General features: G+C 44.8%; 1 protein-coding gene across 6 annotated transcripts in view; it reads right to left on the bottom strand.

Annotated features, from left to right (window-relative positions):
* CCAR1 (cell division cycle and apoptosis regulator 1) overlaps positions 1-20,201 on the bottom strand; it is a 244,415-nt gene that overhangs the window by 164,142 nt on the left and 60,072 nt on the right. For all 6 annotated transcript variants that reach the window (XM_029609164.1, XM_029609162.1, XM_029609165.1 and 3 more), the window contains exons 7-10: positions 17,186-17,300; positions 16,907-17,105; positions 12,720-12,849; positions 12,462-12,623 (exon numbers count right to left, since the gene is read on the bottom strand). In XM_029609164.1, coding sequence (XP_029465024.1) covers positions 12,462-12,623; positions 12,720-12,849; positions 16,907-17,105; positions 17,186-17,300 — 606 coding nt within the window. The remainder of the gene's footprint in view (positions 1-12,461; positions 12,624-12,719; positions 12,850-16,906; positions 17,106-17,185; positions 17,301-20,201) is intronic.

Here is a 20,201-nt window from a genome sequence, read left to right as displayed (position 1 = left end):
TCTACAGAAAACACCACTTACAGTAAGCAAACTTGCTTTTTCCGTTGATTGTCAGGGCTGAATTACATGTGGAGGGTCCCAAGTTGAGGGCTGCAGCAGAGTGTTTACTGAACAAGAGTAGACTACTAGGTGAACAGGCTATTAAAAACTGCTTGTCCAAATCTACAATCACTTTTTGAAAGAATGTCTAGACAGTAATGGTTTACAATGGTGTGTAGTGACAAACATGTTGCAGCTTTGCATATGTCTTCAAGTGGTATGGCTTGCAGATGAGCCACTAATGCAGCCATGGCTCTAATTTGATGACCCTTGATGGTGTTTTTTAATAGACCTGCTAGCATATAGCAGTGCATGATGCAGTCTGCTAACCAGTTGGACAATGAACGTTTAGCCACTGCTATGCCCAGTCTGTTAGGATCATAAGAGACGAATTGAGAAGCCTGATGATGTAGTCGACTCTTTCTTTTGTAGTAAGCCAAGAATCTTTTACAATGTAAAGTACAACAGGCTCGCTCACCTTCATGTGAGTATGGTCTTGGAATGAACGGAGGTAACGCAATAGCTTGATTAATATGGAAAGTTATTACTACTTTTGGTAGAAACTTGGGCTGCGTGAAGAGCACCACCCTCTTGTGAAAGAATTGCATATAAGGTAGATAATGAACTAAAGCCTGAAGCTTACTGACTCTTCTGGCTGACATTACTGTGACAAGGAATATTACTTTCCATGATAGAAACTTTAAAAAAGCAGACACCAATGATTCAAATGGCCGCTTCATCAGTTTGCCAGAACTATGTTTAGGTCTCATGGAACAGGTGGTTTCACAACTGCAGCTTTAGTATGCCCAAACCTTTCATGAACTTTGAAATCAATGGATGAGTGGAGACTGGCTTTCCCTTGCCTTGAGTTCCATCCAGGAACGTTATCTCTCTAGCATGTCCTGATGTTACATTTACCCAGTCAATATTGGAGTAATTGAAATCTAATAGCATAAAGAGTCAATAATTATCCACTATAATCCATACTGTCAACAATAAAAGTGGAACCAAATCAAATTAAAGATAATGGCTATAGAAGGCGTCAGCAAGCCTGACGTTGTGTGACTTTTTTTTATATAGAGACACCAACCGGTCTTTTCAATCATTCGCCTTCTTTGTAGTTTTATTTAATTTCAAAAATAATTTATCATCAGAAATTTTTTCTTTTTTTCTCTTAAAATGTCCTCCGTCAATCAAGATAGACTCTTAAGCATCTGTATTTGAATATATCGCAGCCCAACACGGCCAGTGTTTCACCCATAAGCTTCTTCAGGGGCATATAAAGGACATATAGACCAGAGTCTTTATCCAATTTATCCAGACATCGCGTCTCAACAACCGGAACAAGGAGGAGCTATATGTCCTTTATATGCCCCTGAAGAAGCTTATGGGTGAAACACTGGCCGTGTTGGGCTGCGATATATTCAAATACAGATGCTTAAGAGTCTATCTTGATTGACGGAGGACATTTTAAGAGAAAAAAAGAAAAAATTTCTGATAAAAAATTATTTTTGAAATTAAATAAAACTACAAAGAAGGCGAATGATTGAAAAGACCGGTTGGTGTCTCTATATAAAAAAAAGTCACACAACGTCAGGCTTGCTGACGCCTTCTATAGCCATTATCTTTAATTTGATTTGGTTCCACTTTTATTGTTGACGGTAATTGAAATCTCCCATTATTATTGCACAACCAATTTGGTTAGCTTCCCTAATTTCTCTTACCATTTCACTGTCCGTCTCACCATCTTGGCCAGGTGGATGGTAGTATACTCCAATCACTATACTCTTCCCCAACACACAAGGGCTTTCTACCCATAAAGATTTGATTGTGCATTTAGTCTCATACAGAATCTTTATCTTATTGGACTCTATGCCACCCAGACATAAAGTGCCACCCTGCCTCCCGGATGCTCCTCTCTATCACTGCGATATAATTTATACCTCGGTATAGCACTGAACCATTGGTTATCCTCCTTCCACCATGTCTCTGAGATGCCAATTAAGTCTATGTCATCATTTACTGCTATATATTCTAATTCTCCCAACTTACTTCTTAGACTTCTGGCATTAAGCATACAAACATTTCAAAGTATGTTTTTTGTTTGTATTTTCATTCTGCTTTCTGATTGATAGGGATAATTTGGAATTTTTTTTTAGCTCAGGTGAGTTTTTAATTACAGGCACTTGGATTACTTTTCTTACTAATGGAACCTCACTGTTGGGATGCCTTAATTCTAATGTGTCATTAGTATCCTTTGAAGATACCACCCTCCGAACTATGGGTTGTTGAGCCACTGTCGGCTTTCCCCTTTGTTCTAGTTTAAAAGCTGCTCTCTCTCCTTTTAAAAGGTTAGTGCCAGCTGCTTGGTTCCACCCTGGTTAAGGTGCAGCCCATCCCTTCGGAAAAGACTCCCCCTTCCCCAAAAGGTTCCCCAGTTCCTTACATTCACCTTGGTGAATGGTGAATGTACATGGCGCCATCAGCAGACTGAAGGGAAGGGCTCGAAACTGCAGATGTTCCCCGAGAACCTTGAAGCAAAGGAACCTCTGGTGCTCTTGCTCGTCAGGTACTCTTGGTACTCTTGCTCTTGTTAGATCCAGAGACGCAAAATACTCCCCCTTTGCGCACCACCACAATGACTGATCTTAGGGTCTCCATGCGAAAATTGAGAACTCTGAGGGCCACATTCACCCTCTTTAAATCTAAAATGGGGCGAAAGGACCCTTCCTTTTTTGGCATCACAAAGTAAATGGAATATCTTCTCATCTGCTGCTCTTCTAGCGGAACCAACACTATGGCTCCTAGTTGCTTCAAGTGATCCACTGTTCCTCGAACCACTGCCCACTTTGCGAGAGGACCGCAAAGGGACACAACAAAGATGTCTCAGATGGGACGAGAAAATTCTAAAGTGTAGCCATCTTTTATTACCTTGAAGACGCACTGGTCTGTGGTAATCTTGACCCACTCCTCGAAAAAGAGCACCAACTGCCCTCTGACTGCAGGAACTGAAGAGTGGGACAGCCTCGCTTCATTGCAAGGACTTAGCACCTGCACTAGCCCTGAATTGTCCCCGGAAGGCCTTCTCGCCCCACGAAAGGACTGATTCCAGGAGGATGCCCTGGCAGGGGCTTGCCACTGCGGATGTCTTGAACTCTTGGACTAGCAAAACCTCTGACTGTTCCGAAACCTAGCCCACGTAGGCACAAACTTTCTGCCCTTAGGCTTGTCCTCCGGTAACTTGAGTACTTTGGACTCACCTAGATGCTTCATTATCTGCTCCAGGTCATCACCAAACAAAAGCCTCCCATTAAAAAGAAGAACGCCCAGTTGTGAGTTGGAACACGTCTGCCAACCAGTTACATAACCACAACAAACGTCTAGCAGATACCCTCGACATCATGATTAGGTAACAGGTCCTCACAAGATCATAGAAGGCATCAGCACCATAAGCCACCGCCGCCTCCAGATGGTCAGCCTGCTGTGCCACAACTCCCCCCAAAGCTTGTGAATCCTACAACTGCTGGACCCAATGCAGACATGCTCTCTGTACCAGACTACTGCACACTGCCACACATATGGCTAGAGCCGAAACCTCAAAGATCCTCTTGAGATGAAGCACCTACTTACAATCCCATAATCATGTAAAGCAGAACCTGCCATGGAATAGTAGTCTTCTTGGTAACTGCAGACACCGAAGCATCCACCTTGGAAAGAGCCAACAACTCCAAGGCAGAGTTTAGCCATAGCTCTGCCCATTCTTAGCCCAGATTCGGGAGTGGGATACTCCCGAACCACCAGCTTCTTCACAGATTTATGAAAAGGGAATGCCCTCGGCGGAACCCGTAGGCCATCCAACAAGAGATCTGCTCTTTCCAAATCAGACTCCTCCTGAGCCATCTTGATTCCAAGTACCTTAAGAACCTGTGGAATCAGTGGCCAGAGCTCCTTCTCTGCAAAAGACACGAACCACCTTTGGATCATCCCCCTTGGCAATAGGGACCTCTCGTCTGGGTCCTCAACCGGATCCGTTGAATCCTGCAGCGGATCCACTTGAGGTGTCTCCTGGGGACCCCTGTAGATCCTCGGAATCATCCGTATCTCCCTGCAGGTCCCCTGACCCTGAGGGTAGGCCTAAAACATGCTGGATCCCATTCGTGCACTTACGCTTAAGGCAGAGCCAACTTGACCCCCTATGGGAGGAGACTATGGACTTGCTGTGCCCCCCTATGCTTTCTTGGCTAAAAAGGCCTGATGCATCAGAAGCACCAAATAGGATTAAAAGGGCTGGGCGTCCTAAGAGTCACAGCCCTGGGAGACACCCCCCTCCGCGAATCCAACGTTCAGAGAGAAATACTCCAATCCACAATGCACCCGATTCTCCTCAGTACTAGCCCCAATTGGGGATGGATGAGGAGGGGAAACATCAGGGCCCCCTGGACGCCGGAGGGAGCCGCATGGCCAAATCAAATATGGCCGCCATTGGCGCACTACCGTGTTTCTCCGATGAGACAGGTCTTATATTCTTTTTTAGCTCCGAAAAAACGGTTAGGGCTTATTTTCAGGGGATGTCTTATTTGTTTTCCATGAACAAAAATCACACATTTATTCTTGAACAAAAAAAATCAACATTTATTCAAATATAACCATGTCATCAAATTCTGAAACATCATCATAACTCTCCAAACCCTGAATTACATCGTGAATTTATATTTCCCTTTTTCCATGTACATCAATCTACATTAACCGGTATTCATGAACAAAAATCAACATTTATTCAAACACAGTCATGTCGTCATCTTCTGGAACATCATCATAACTCTCCAAACCCTGTATTCCAGAGTGAATTTCTTGTGATTCTATTTCCTTTAGAATCATTAGCCCCAATTTCTCATGTCTAGTAATAGCGCTTTCCTTAAATGAGCACTCTTGTCCATGTAACCTGCTTTTAGTGACTTTCTCCCATGAATTCTTCACCCACGTCACAATCTCTTGCAGTTTAGGCTTCATAAAGTTTCCACGCTGATTTCTCTCCATTCTATTTTCAATGTACTCATTCATTTTCATGCGCAAATGGTCCTTAAATGGCTTGTTTATGTAAAATCAAGAATCTGGAGATAGGCTGTCATTCCTGCGGGAATCATTATTTGATCTATTTTTCTCTCATGAAGAAAGTTCTTCATGTCTTTAGCGCAGTGTGTACTGGCTAAATCCCAGACTAGTAGGCCTCTTTTGCCACCTCGCAAAACAAGCGGCACCATTAAATCGACCCACTTTCTTATAGCTGCCTGTGTGTACCAGGCTTTTTCGGATTCAAGAATATAAATGCCTGAAACACATTCAATCTTATCTTTCTTGCCCTTGTTAATGATTAGAGGTGGGGCTTTAGTTCCATCCAGACAAATTGCCAAAATACAGGTAACACGTGCACTTTCGTAACCAGTGGAGGGAACGTAGACTGAGGAGGCACCCTGGAGATCAATTGTAGTTTGTGATTCTTAGCCCATAAACACTGCAGTTTCATCCATAGCAATCATGCTGGAAAGTTGGTATTGAGAAAAGTCGATGCCATCAACAAAAGACTTGAATGCAAGTGCACGTTTAATAACTTCTGCATCGTCCAGCTTAAACAATGTTGTGGATCTTCTTAGAGACAGTTCACATCGCTCAAGGAAGCCATCTAGCCAGCGATGTGATGTTTTGAAATCTTCTGGGGTTATATGTCTAATTGTGGCACCATTACAAGAGCAAATTCTTGAATATCAGCCCTGCGCACAACCAAAGCGTTTGCTCTCTTGTCAGCAACCCATTCACAGATCATGTCTTCTAGCTCAGAAAATAATGGATGCCGACCTGATCCACACTTGTGCTTCTTAGCATTTCCCTTGCACACCTGTTGACTGAGGTTATCATAATCTGCTCGCCATTTTCTGACCATTCGAATATCCAACATCTTCTCTTTGCAGAAAGCAGTAAGATTTTTTCCCTGGAAGTTCTCCACGATTACTTTCTTGTACTCCACAGTATGGCTCTTTCTTCTTGAAGTCATGATGTCTGGGGGGAAGGGGGGGGGGGGCAAAATGTACCGGTGGTACCGGTACTACAGTATACTGCAGTGGCATAACAAGAACCTTAATACCGGTAATACAGTTTAATGTATCCCATACAGCATTCTCTCCTAACCAAAACACAACCCAACTTCCCCAGCTGCCTGCACTGCTACCGTACACTAACTGTCCTCTCTCCTCACACTGCAGTCAAGCCCCACACACAGACAGCTAGGAGCAATATAGTACCATCAGCAGCAGAAATTGGTGAATGAGGACAAGGCTAAGCCCGCCTCCTCTTTCATTCACCAATCAGAATCAATTTTCGGCCAAACCGTTTGGTTCGATCTTCGTTATCTGCCCGCTGCGGGAAATTTCATTTTCCTGCGGTACGGGCCGATTTTATTTCATCTGCCCCCCCAAAATGAAGCCCGAAACCCGGGGGGGGGGGGGGGGGGGCAGACGGAGGGTTGTAAAAAAAAAACCAAACAAACAAAAAAAAAAACCCCTCAAACCCAACCCTTCAAATGTAATTCATTGCAACCCCCCACCCTCCCCAAAACTTGCCGAAACTCCCTGGTGGTACAGCAGGGGTCCCGGGAGCGATCTCCCGCTCTCGGGCCATCAGCTGCTATCAGCGCCTATCACATGGAAGGAGTTCCTTCCATGTGACATAGGCCAGCCAATGATGCCGATAGCCTGTCACATGGGAAGGGCAAAGGGCCATCGGCGCCATTTTAATTGCTGGCAGCTGACGGCCCAAGAGCGGGAGATCGCTCCTGGGACCCCTGCTGGACCACCAGGGAGTTTTGGCAAGTTTTTTTTTGGGGGGGGAGGGAGGGTTGCAACGAATTACATTTGAAGGGTTGGGGTGGGTTTGGGGTTTTTTTTTTTTCTACAATCCTCCATCTGCCCCTCCCGGGTTTCTGGGGGGGAGGGGGGCGGTTGGGAAAGTCTTGGGGTGGAACCGCTCGTCCTCTTAAAAGCTAGGGCTTATTTTTGGAATAGGACTTATATTTCAAGCCCTATTCCTAAAGTCCTGAAAATCAAGCTAGGGCTTATTTTCAGGGTAGGGTTTATTATTGGAGAAACACTGTATCCGAGAGAGCCCCAAGGAAGGCCTGGCCCAATGTGCTGAAGAGGAAATTGAGTGAACCTGGAGGGAGGGCCCTGCCGACATGCCCTCCCCACCTGAAGTGCACCCGGAGCAAAGATCGCGCCTGTTAAAGCGAAAACATGAGTCCCTGCAGGTCCTGGAAAGGGAAGTATGAGGCATGGCACAGACTGTGTGGTCTAGCTTCCGCGGTCCCTACCTCCAGCATGTGCCTAAAAACAGCCTGACTTACCAGCTGCCCTGTCTCTGAAATGGGAACCCCTACCACCAGCCTGAGAAACACTCAGCAGCAGGAACAATAAAGGGACTCAGCTTGAATAATCTTTACTTTTACTTTTTTTTTTTTTGAAAACAAACACTTTATCAAGAATCATCAAGCAAACCCCAAGTAAACCAAGGAATACAAGAAAAAATGTAAATCCCCAGGTAACTTTCCTGCTCTATCCAATGCAGGACACCAGGCTGTCTTATGTAGATTGAGGGATCTGGACCACCAACTGTCCACCCAACAGCTTCTCAGACAGAGTAAAAAGGGTCACCAACCCCTTGCTCACCAGCCTCGACTAGGGAGGATAGCCCCACCAGGACTTGACAATTCCCCGGGAGGAATCCTACAATCAATAGATCTTGGTAGAAATCCTCCCCCCCCCCCCACCCCCGACTTCAGGTTTTGCCTTTGTATGTTGCCTGTCTAAACCCTCTTTGAAGATTACTAAGCTTCTAAAAGCCCGGGGTCCGCAGTTCTTCTTTTCAATTCACAAGGTTTTTCTGTTTCCCCATTGAGTCCCATGATTTAAAGCTTGCATACCCTCTTCTAACCGCGGAGGGATTTTCCCACGTGCCCGCGATACTTGTCATTTGACCCCTTTCTCTAGAACCGAGGCCGAACGACAAATTGAGGCCGCAGCTTTGGCCTACCTCTCTCGAGCCCGATTGGCTGCCCGACGCTCCTAGAACGCCTACCGCATCGACGCCACGCGGGAAGTTCCAGGGCCTACTTAGACGGTAGGCAGGCCCCTGGCGTCTCGTGCCAAAGAAGTGCGACTAAGGGGCCTGCCCCTTAGTGCGCCCCTTCGTGCTGCCCCTTCGCGCCCCCTAGCGCCCCTCCTAGACCTCTCACCTTGTCGATTATACTACCAGCACTCTCTTTCAATTGTAATCTCCACCCCGTATCCCCTCCCCCCACGCTCTCGTCCTTTCCCCCCTCCCCCTGGCTGCACCCTATAACCCACCACCACACAGCGCCCTCCTGATCCCATCCAGAACCAGCCCTGTCCCCATCCTTGCATCTCCTACTGCCCACTCCACAGTAGGCCAGCCCAACGATGGAACCGCCCCCCACTCCATACAACCAAATCAATATATCCTTCTTCCTTATCCCCATTCTACAATACCGCACGCACCGCCACAAACCTCTCAAATCACACCCCCCCACTACTCACCCGAAGTCACTCTTACCCATTATGATCACCCCTTTCACTCAATTCCTTGGCCTCACCACATTGTCCATCATACTATTCAATTCCCAATCCTTAGGGAAAAAAGCCCCCATTTTGAACGACCTCCTCCTGGACTGCAAGCCAGACATCTGTGCTATCACAGAGACCTGGCTAAAACCCACTGATACTGTCTTTCTGAACCAACTACCCAATAAAACCTACGACCTCTTCTCAATCCCAAAGCCCAAGAAAAAAGGCGGAGGGCTCCTCCTAGCCACCAAGAAGGAACTCAAGCTTAGACCCACAATCACCAACACCCCCTCCAGACTGGAAATTGGCCTCTTTAAATCGCAATTCCTGCAACTCTGTCTCATCTACGCACCACCTGGCTTCCTGGAACACAATCCCTCTCCCATCATTGAATTCATCTCCCAGAGCATCAACTTTGACATCCCTGCCATCATTCTGGGAGACTTTAACCTTCACGTGGACTCCTTGCCCCTCTCTTCATCTTGCGAATCCCTCCTTAACGCCCTTCATGCCTTAGGCTTTCAACAACTCATCAACTCCTCCACCCACAAAGCTGGACACACCCTCGACCTTCTGTTTGTGAACGACCATATATTCTCCCCTGACCCTCCATCCTGCACACCTGTCCCATGGTCTGACCACTCACTCATAAAGGCTCACCTAACCTTGAAACACACCCCATCTCCCCCCCTCAAACACAACACCACCATTCAATTCAGGAAACCCTGCAACAATGAAGACCTTATCACCGCCCTCACAGACGCCTTCCACCACCTTGACCTCACGAACCCTGACACAGCACTCACCTCCTGGAACAACCTCACACACTCCATTGCCAACAACCTTTGCCCCCTGACAACCAAGAAACTGACCCACTCACCCAATGCAAAAAAACCTTAGTACACACCAGAACTAAGAAAATTGAATCATGACCTTAGACAAAAAGAAAGTGGCGCAAAGATCCCTCCCACTCTGCTCAACTTGACTACAAAACCACCTTACACCACTACAGAACTGCCATACTCAAGTCCAAATGAGACTATTACTCTACTAAAATCCACAATTATCTCTTCAATCCCAAAGCCCTCTTCTCATACGTTGCCAAACTTACCAAACCCTCACTCCCCCAGATCTCCGAAGAAGAAGCAAAAGCAAAATGCAATCAGATCGCAGTCTTCTTCAAAGAAAAAAATCGCAAACATCCTAGAGCGATTCTCCACACCCTCTCCCCCCATGCCCTCCTCCTCTAAATACCCTTACACCGTACTAGAGTCCTTCGACACTACCACACCCTTGGAAATTGAAACCATACTAAAGAGACTACACACCCATCTTTACATCCAGCTGACACGATCCCCAGCAAAGCTCTCCTACCAATTGCAAGCACAATTGCCAAACCCTTGGCTGATATAATTAACTGCTCTCTCTACCATGGCACAGTCCCCAACTCCCTAAAACATACTACAGTGAAACCTAAACTTAAAAAACATAACCTCGACCCTGCTGACCCAGCCAACTACAGACCGGTCTCCAACCTTCCCTTTCCTGCGAAAGTAATGGAGAAAATTGTCAACACACAGCTCACCGATCACCTGGAGACGCACCACATCCTATCTCCTGCCCAATTCGGCTTCCGCAAATTCTTTAGCACTGAAAGCCTCCTCATCTCCCTCGCAGACACCCTCCTTAAAGGCCTGGACCAAGGACACTCATACATTCTCGCCCTATTAGATATTTCCGCCACCTTTGATACCATTAACCACAATATCCTCATTAAACGCCTTACAGAAATTGGGATCTCTGTTTCAGCCCTACTCTGGGTCATTTCCTATTTGGAAAACAGACAATATACAGTCCAACTCGCCAACACTGAATCTAAACCCATTGATCTCCCCCAAGGAGTCCCCCAGGGCTCGTCCCTCTCATCCATCCTCTTTAACATATACCTCCTGCCCCTCTGCCAACTCCTCTCCAACCTCGGCCTCACCCATTATCTTTATGCAGACGATGTACAAATACTCATCCCCATCAAAGAATCCCTGCACAAATACCTCGAATTCTGGCAAAATTGCCTCCTCTCCATAAATTCCCTCCTCACCAACCTCCATCTCGCCCTTTACACAGCGAAAACTGAACTCATCATCTCCCCCCGCAACGACCCCACACCCCATCCCAATCACAACCCTCACCCGTGCCCAACCCCCTTCCAGCAAAACGTACGAAACCTGGGTATCATGTTCGACAACCAATTCAACTTGAAAACCTTCATCAATACTACCATCAAAGAATGCTATTACAAGCTCCATGTGCTTAAAAAGCTCAAACCCCTCCTCCACCTCAACAACTTCCGCACCGTCCTCCAATCTTCCATCTTCTCAAAAATCGATTACTGTAACGCCCTGCTACTGGGTCTCCCTGCCTCTACCCTTAAACCCCTACAGTTGCTACAGAATGCAACCGCAAGAATCCTCACAAGCACCCGCAAAACTGATCACATCACCCCTGTCCTCAAGCAGCTTCACTGGCTCCCTATTCCCTATCGCATCACCTACAAATGCCTCTCCATTATTCATAAAACCATCCACAACAGCGACATTAACTAGCTCAACAACTCCATCCGCCTTCACACATCCAGCCGCCCTACCAGATACTCCTACAAGGGAACCCTCCATGCCCCTACACTCAAGTCTTCACACCTATGTGCAACAAAGGACTGCGCCTTCTCCCTGGCCGGACCTACACTCTGGAATTCAATGTCAACCGATCTATGGCTTGAACCTAGCACACAGACATTAAAAAAAAAACTCAAGACCTGGCTTTTCAAACAAGCCTTCCCGGATTAGTACTGCTCCCGCCCCCTCTCCCCCCTCTGTCCCTCAGCAAATAACCTGAACTCCATGGTACCCTTGTAGTTCGCCAAACTTCTCTCCTCATTTGTACATAACAGGACTAGACCCTTGTATATATGAATCTTCTGTATATAGTGTTTTCCCATTAATGCTTTTCAAGTTACCCTCCAAGTTCCATTCACCCCTGTTTTATGTACGTTCCACATTCTGTTCCATGTAAACCGATATGATGTTTCGACGAATACCAGTATATAAAAAACGTTTAAATAAATAAATAAACTGACTAGTACCCATTGGAATTTGTCATAAATGTGTCTCTCACTCACAAGCGGCTCTGACGCGTTTCTCCCATGCAGTCACGCTCTCTCTAAATTTAGTGCATTAACGATCCCTTATTATTTACATGCTTGGTCCCCCTGACGCAGCCCGATGCGAAACACGGCTGTGTCGGGGCCCCCGTTTCAAACCTGTGAACTGTAATTTGTTAACCAATGTACACCACTGGTGTCACTGCATTTTCAATAAAACTGTGTCCTTTTGAGATCTATTGACCAGGTCTTTATGTTTGCCACGCATTCGTTCTTGTTGCATTTGCTATTGTATGTGTGTGCTATTTACACTGCCCTTTCTGTGTACTTTTACACTTAGTTTTATACCAGTTTCAGTAAAACTTTACCTGTCTTCATCTGCTGGCAGGGTATAAAACCCAGAAGTCTGGATTGATCTGGGTATGTACAGGGAACTAAGTTTCTCACCTGATCACGCAGAACCAGAAATTGATGATCGCAAGCCAGGGATGGAACCCAGAGCTCTCCTGCACTACACTACAAAGCATGATACAACCACAGCAAATACAGAAATGGAACCCAGTGCAAAATTTTAACTACTGAGACGCTGGACTGAAGCCCTATCTCTGTGTAATCGCTAATGCGAAGGAACTTACCAGTCTAAGGAAAACTTGGAAAATTGGACAGTATAACGGGGTACAACCCGTCGAGTTCTTCGTGGCGATCTCTCCCTTTCTCGTCTTGGTGACCTCTCACGTGAACGCTTTCGTTGGGGTGATCTGTCTCGTGATCGACGTCTGTCTCTTTCTCTTTCACGACTGAGAAACATAAAAACCAATGCGTGGAATTTGCAAGTTTCCTAACACAGAAATAGCAGCATCAAGCAGCTGCTCAACCTCCACTTATCAATCTACCTTCTGTCATCTTTCCGGTTAGACAGTGACTCCACTCTATCACTCCTTCCTGAGAACCGGGATGGAGGCTCCAATCTCCGTGTTGGCTGAGGCTGTGACAATATGCGAACTGGAGGCTGCAACAAACTCACTAAAAACACCAAAATGCATTTTAATAATGAGGAAGCAAGAAATAAATAAAACAAAAATGTATCAGATGCTCTTGCTGGAGTTCAGGAACAAAGTAGTTTAAATTAACAGAAAGACAACTAAAGTTCATTAGTCTTTAGCTGCCTTTTTCGTTCAGACAAAATTTCATCTCCCAGTTCAAGAACTGCTTTCATGATCCCAGAAATGGCATCCTGCTGGAATAATACCTATAGTATGAGCAGATTATTGTATACTCGGATCATTTTCTCATCCAGAATTTCATCCAAACTTTTCGTAACCATGTCAACAGATGCAGTCAGGATGACTTCTCTGAAAACACAATCCATAATTTTACCTCGGTGTAAATAGCTGCTTCCTCTGAAGATACGAACAGCAAAAAAACAAGGCTTTCTGTGTCTTAAAACTCACCAGCATCCAAAAAAAGTAAAGAATCAAAATTACTAGAGAAAAGCAGAAGGCTTGATTTCAGTAAATGCAAGACTCATTATCCTTAAACTGTGTTATAGTGTAAAGCACAGATTCTCACACACAATCAGTACTGACACCTCAGCCAGGCAGTGATGGTAGCTTCACTCTTATTGTCCTGCTTATGAGCTGCAGGGGCTTTGCTTCTCACAACAAAAGCTGGGAAACAGTACCAAACTGCAGTCTTCTGCCTTCCTACAATTGCCTCTCTCATTGCCAAGAATCAATGGCCACTTGCTTTCCACTGGGAGTATCTCCCAGAGAAAGCCTGCTTTTAGAATCACCAAAAACATTTGAAACTGAGGTGCGTAACTGGCACTTTGCTAAAAGCAACATGGCATTTAAATCCAGTTTGCAAATTTACAAGCAGAGAGATGAGATGTGATATTGTCTCCCAGGGCTACTGCCCAGGAGGGAAGGGTTAGGCTGGCCATCATAGTTGGTGATTCGATTATTAGGAATGAAGACAGCTGGTGGACGTGAGGACCACTGGTAACTTGCCTGCCTGGTGCGAAGGTGGCAGACCTCACGCGTCACCTAGATAGGATTATAGACAGTGCTGGGGAGGAGCCGGCTGTCGTGGTACATGTGGGCACCAACGACATAGGAAAATGTGGGAGAGAGGTTCTGGAAGCCAAATTTAGGATTTTAGGTAGGAAGCTGAAATCCAGAACCTCCAGGGTGGCATTCCCTGAAATGTTTCCTGTTCCATGTGCAGATCCCCAGAGGCAGGCAGAGCTCCAGAGTTTCAATGTGTGGATGAGATGATGGTGCAGGGAAGAGGGATTCAGCTTTGTAAGGAACTGGGGAAACTTTTGGGGAAAGGGGAGACTTTTCCAAAAGGATGGGCTCCACCTTAACCAGAGTGGAACCAAACTGCTGGCACTAACTTTCAAAAAGGAGATAGAACAGCTTTTAAACTAGAACAAGGGGGAAAGCCGACAGTCACTCAGCAGTGCATGGTTCAGAGAAATGTATCCTTGAAGGATACTAATGAAACAAGAGAGTTAGGGCATCCCAACAGAGAGGTTCCATTAAAAGCAAACATAGTCCATATGCATATATGTAAAAAGTCACCAAAGCTAATGATTTCCGAATTATCCCAAAAAACTGAAAAGCAGGTTGTTAAAACAAACAAAACACACACTTTGAAATGTCTGTATGCCAATGTCAGAAGTCTAAGAAGTAAGATGGGAGAGTTAGAGTGTATAGCAGCAAATGATGAGTGATATAATTGGCATCACAGAGACTTAGTGGAAGGAAGATAACCAGTGGGACAGTGCTATATCAAGGTACAAATTATATCGCAATGATAGGGAGGATCAACTTGGTGGGGGTGTGGCACTTTATGTCCGGGAGGGTATAGAGTCCAACAGGATAAAGATCATACAAGAGACTAAATGCTCAGTAGAATCTATATGGGTAGAAATCCCATGTGTGTTGAGTAAGAGTATAGTGATAGGAGTATACTACCGTCCACCTGGACAAAATGGTCAGACAGATGATGAAATGCTAAGAGAAATCATGAAGCAAACCAATTTGGCAGTGCAATAATAATGGGAGATTTCAATTACCCCAATATTGACTGGGTAAGTGTAACATCAGGACTTGCTAGAGACAAAGTTCCTGCATGTAATAAATGACTCTTCATGGAGCAATTGGTTCAGGAACCAACAAGAGAGGGAGCTATTTTAGATCTAATTCTTAGTGGAACGCACGATTTGGTGAGAGAGGTGGTGGGGCCACTTGGCAACAGTGATCAAAACATGATCAAATTTAAACTAATAACTGGAAGGGGGACAATAAGTAAATCTACAGCTCTAACACTAAATTTTCAAAAGGGAAACTTTGATAAAATGAGGAAATAGCTAGAAAAAAACTGAAAGGTGCAGCTGCAAAGGTTAAAAGTGTTCAACAGGCATGGACATTGTTTACAAATACAATCCTAGAGGTGCAGTCCATATGTATTCTGCGCATTAAGAAAGGTGGAAGGAAGGCAAAACGATTTCCATCATAGTTAAAAGGTGAGGTGAAAGAGGCTATTTTAACAAAAAAACATCCTTCAAAAATTGGAAAAAGGATCCAACTGAAGTTCTTGGATAAGTTCTTGGAGAAGAAGTCCATTAACTGCTATTAATCAAGTTTACTTAGGGAATAGCCACTGCTATTAATTACATCAGTAGAATGGGATCTTTAGTGTTTGGGTAATTGTCAGGTTGTTGTGGCCTGGTTTTGGCCTCTGTTGGAAACAGAATGCTGGGCTTGATGGACCCTTGGTCTGACCCAGCATGGCAATTTCTTATGTTCTTATATATTATTTTATGTCTGTTTATTATCTAACAATTTTAGTGATTTATGTTTTATTGATTTAGAATGTTTATTTGTAAACTGCATAGAAATTGTAATATGCAGTATATACATTTTAAAATAAATAAAAAAGCACAGGATGCCTGTCAGCTATGCTTAGGCAACAGACAGACAGACATGGGAGTCACTACTAGTGCTACATAGGTCACCTACAGTATTGTAATGTGATATAGGGATTGCTGGTGGCACTGTGATGGGCTGGAGAGACCAACACCAATAATGCAATAAGATACAGTGATTACTGCTGGAACTACAATGGGGCACAGGGATCACCAGTAACATTGGAATGATGTAACTGCAGCTCATCTGCATAATACTTCCAGCTGCCTTGGCTATGGATAGCAGAGAATGCCTTAATTCAGCTGGGTGTAGACTGAAGACACACTGCAGTCCTTTGACCAGTGGGACAGAAGGTACGTGCCACAGGACCACACAGATTCCAGCTTCCTCAGGTTAACATCTTGTTTCTTCCTTTGTCTCTTTCCCATGGGCTCCACTATGCTTCCTCTATTAAAACCTTTCCAAATATGGAACTCACTGCTCTCCTCTTCTATAGTCTCTTGCCCTCCCCCCTCCCCCCACCCCCAACTCACTTCCAGTCACTCTTCTGCCCTGCAATGGCGCTTGAGCTTCAATGCTTTCTTCCATTCATCCAGCCATCACCATTCTCTTAATCTTCATCACTATCATCAAACTTTCATTCCTCTCCTCTTCCCCCTTCTCTTCTCAGGATGAAGTATTAATCATGATTTTGGCCCTTCAAGAAAACTCTTAACCTATATGAGCATATCAGCCCATCTCTCTTCCAACCTTATCCCTATCCCCCACATTCTCTCTCACATATTCTCTATGGAATGCCTGCTCAATATCAAATAAGTTTGCCTACACTAATTAAGACCTTGCTTTTCATGTTCATTATAATAATTCAATTTTCTGAAACCTTTTTGTTATATCTGCTGACCTGACTATATTATAAGCTTTATGGAGCATGGATTATCTCTTATGTGTACCTGTACAGCACTGTGAAATTATAAGTAGTAGGGACAGTGGCATAAGGACCACCACAAGTACTACAGTGGTATATAGGGGATATTCGCATATAGTGAGCCTTATGGACCAGCAGCATCAGTATAGCAAGGACTGGTTTAAAGAATTTGAGCACATCCAAACACAGCAAATAAAAGCACTGATATATGCTGGCCCACCTTTATGCTGTGGCTGTTGCAGTAATGATGGCGGCTGAGTCTGTAGCAGAGGAGTGATGGACGCAGCTGACAGCTGGGCCTGTAGTAATGCCTGGGATTGTGGAGGAGGCTGGGCCTGCACACTGAAGGCAGTCTGCTGGGTCATGGACTGGAGCACAGCTGGAGGAGTCTTTAGCAATGACTGACCCTGGGTTTGATTCTAATGAACAAGAGAACACAGTGTGAAACTGAGCTGCTTCCTAAGAGAATTGCATGCTGCTCCCTGCCCACTGCACTGACCTGATTCGGTAGTGTTTGGATTCTCTGTGCATTCCATTTGAATGGCATGTTGGGATTATAAGTAGCTTCTACCAACACCCTGTCTCCAACTTGTGGAGTTTTCCCTTTAACAGCACTGAGAAAACAGAAACAAACAGGTGAGCATGTCTAAAATAAAATTTATGATGAACGAAAATGATCTGTGTTAATTACAAATAAATCTCCTCAAGCACCTATAGAGTGGATTAGGCATAATCAAGTAAATCAAAAGCAATAGAAATGTGTCTAGCATACAGTGAAAAGGCAGAATATCATACAGCACAAATCTCCTAAGGGAAAAATACATGCTCAAATAGGAACTGTTTGTACAATTACATATCGGCAAAAAATACTGCACATCAAGGAGAAAGACAGTACCTAAATTCAACAATGATGGAAACCCAAGTTTCAACTTCCAATGGCAATTTTTTGTCAAGAGAAAATACTTCAGTAAAAATAAAAAATATACCTAACACCAACTATGATCTGCAGAAGTGCCCACTCTTTGATACCTCATTTTTTTCTCCACAGGACATGACAGTCTGCTAGTTGTTATCAGGGTGGTAGCATTTGAAGCTGCTAATAATCCAGCTCACTCCCTCCATGGTAAGATCATTTCAACACTACCAGCATGATGCCTTAATAGCTCCAAGACCTTTATTAGAGTGACTCCCACAACTGCCAGAGCAGGAGTGAATGGACCATGAATGGAGAAAAAAGCAACCCTGTGGCAAACTGTAGCAAATGTCCATTTTTTATACCCCTTCAGACTGCAGATGAACATGTAAGGAATGCTACTGTTTAAACTATTTGCCAACAGGTACTGGGCATTTTAACTCCTGTATGCATAACTGAAATCGTTGCACTTTTGCAGGTTGTGGTTGTGAAAAAACACAAATGACCATTTGGTCAAGAAGTACACCAGTCACCATCTTAGGAGAATGGTTTTTGCTCAACAAATTAACCACTGACACACTGGATTGGCTGAGGTCTGTCAAATTCAACAGCTGATTGCTTAAACAAATTTTAAAAAGTCCAGTTTAAATGCCCACAGTATTCTAAGGTTCAACATCACTTTTGATGTATGCAGACAATTCCAAATGCCAGCTATGCATACACACCTAAAGCATGCATGTTGAGCTTTTCAGTCTGAAGAGTGATGTGTTTTATAAACCAAGGAACAGGCTTCATTGGTGCCTTGTAACCTCTTTAATATAGTTTTTATCTGTCTTGAAACAATTGTCTTTGACACAGCTTTCTCATTATTCATATAACCTTTACAAAAAACAGTAAGCAGAGTTGCTTACCTTTACAAGTGTTCTCAGAGGAGGGCAGGATGCCAGTCCCCACACATGGGTGACATCCCATGGAGCACAGCACAGAACTTTGATCTCAAAGACTCTAGAGCTTTCAGCATGCTACTGAGCATGTGCAGCTATAGCCATCTCCCTGTCTCTCAGGCAGAGTTCCTCAGTCCTTGATATAACAAATACATGGAAAAACCAACTGCCAGTGAAGGCAGGAGGGTATTTTGAGGACAGACATCCTGCTGGCCCTGGAGAACACTTGTTACAGATAAGCAACTCTGCTTTCTCTAAGGATAAGCAGGATGGCAGTCCCCAAACATGAGTGAATTCCAAGCTAGAGGCTGCTGAAAACAGAAAACATGAGGAAACCTTTTAGTGCAGAAGCACCACCATTTCCCCAATCCCTTTTCAGTGAGGCAACTGACCTATAAGGGTTCTAGGAGAGAAAAAAGTTGGGTTTTTCACCTCAAAGAGACTGGTACGACAGACAGACACAGAAACCCCGATATGCAGCAAGGCGGCCAAAGGCAGCGGCATAATGTGAGCATGAGGCGAGAAGCTCACTGAGCTGCATAAAAACCACTACAGATAGAGCTTCCAAACAGTGAACTCTGACTAGCACCAGGAGGCCTAGGACTCCTTGGATACAGGCAAAAGACAAATTACCAAGTACAAGAGAAAACGGTTCTTGGATCAAGACCGCAAAGTGTGTAAGTGTGTGTGTCACAATACAATCGAAAATCAGCTGGGGCTAGAGCCCAGCAGAAAGAAAACTGCACTCATTGTCAATCGAGTAACAAGACAGAATGGGCATGCAGAGTAATGCCCAAAGTATGTGCAGCAGACCCCATCAGCCGAACTACTACAAGTACAAGATATGACTTCCAAGGTCAGATGGGATAACAATCAGAATGCCGATGCATGAAGGACTACTCCTCCACTGGCAGCCCAATGCCAAGACGCTGAGCAGGGCAGTGTGCTGCAACTGAAGCTCAGCTAAACGATGTACTTCATCAGGGGAAGTCAGATGAAAGGGAAGCACCTTGGCCAGAAATCTGACTCAAGCAGGGAAAGGATCACTACCATTTCATGAAAGTATATGCAATGACCACTTCCATGCACTCCCTGGCTTCCTCCTGGACTATCTGACAAAGTCAGAAGAGGTGAACACCACAAGGAGGTAGACCCCTGGACTGCAGGTCAAAGGAAACCACCTCCAGATTGTAGAAAACAACAGCTGGGAGACTTCCAAACCATATCAACCCCCTGCCAATCCCAGAGGGATATTTGATCGAGGGAAACTATCAGCCAACCGTACAGATAAGGAAACAGGCGGATCCCCTGACACCTTAGGTGAACTACTGCCATAGCCAGACATTTGGTGAACACTCTGGGAGCCGAAGAAAGACCAAAAGGTAGAACCTTTTATTAGCAGTGCCTGGAATTCACCTGGAAGCATAGGAACCGCCAACAGAAGGGGTGTATGCATCTTTGAGATCCAACAAACTCATCCAATCGCTCTGTTGTATGAATAGTAGGACTAATTTGAAGGATGTCATCTTGAATTTCTCCTTCTGAAGGTATTTGTTTAGGGAGCGTAACTCCAGAACATGTCGGAGACTCCCCTAAGCACTTTGGAATAAGTAAGTATTGGGATTAGTATCCTGAGTTGACTTGGTGCTTGGGCACCA

Source organism: Rhinatrema bivittatum, chromosome 7 (genome assembly GCF_901001135.1).
Source record: "Rhinatrema bivittatum chromosome 7, aRhiBiv1.1, whole genome shotgun sequence".
Classification (NCBI taxonomy): Eukaryota; Metazoa; Chordata; class Amphibia; order Gymnophiona; family Rhinatrematidae; genus Rhinatrema; species Rhinatrema bivittatum.
This window is presented reverse-complemented; position numbering and strand designations above follow the sequence as displayed.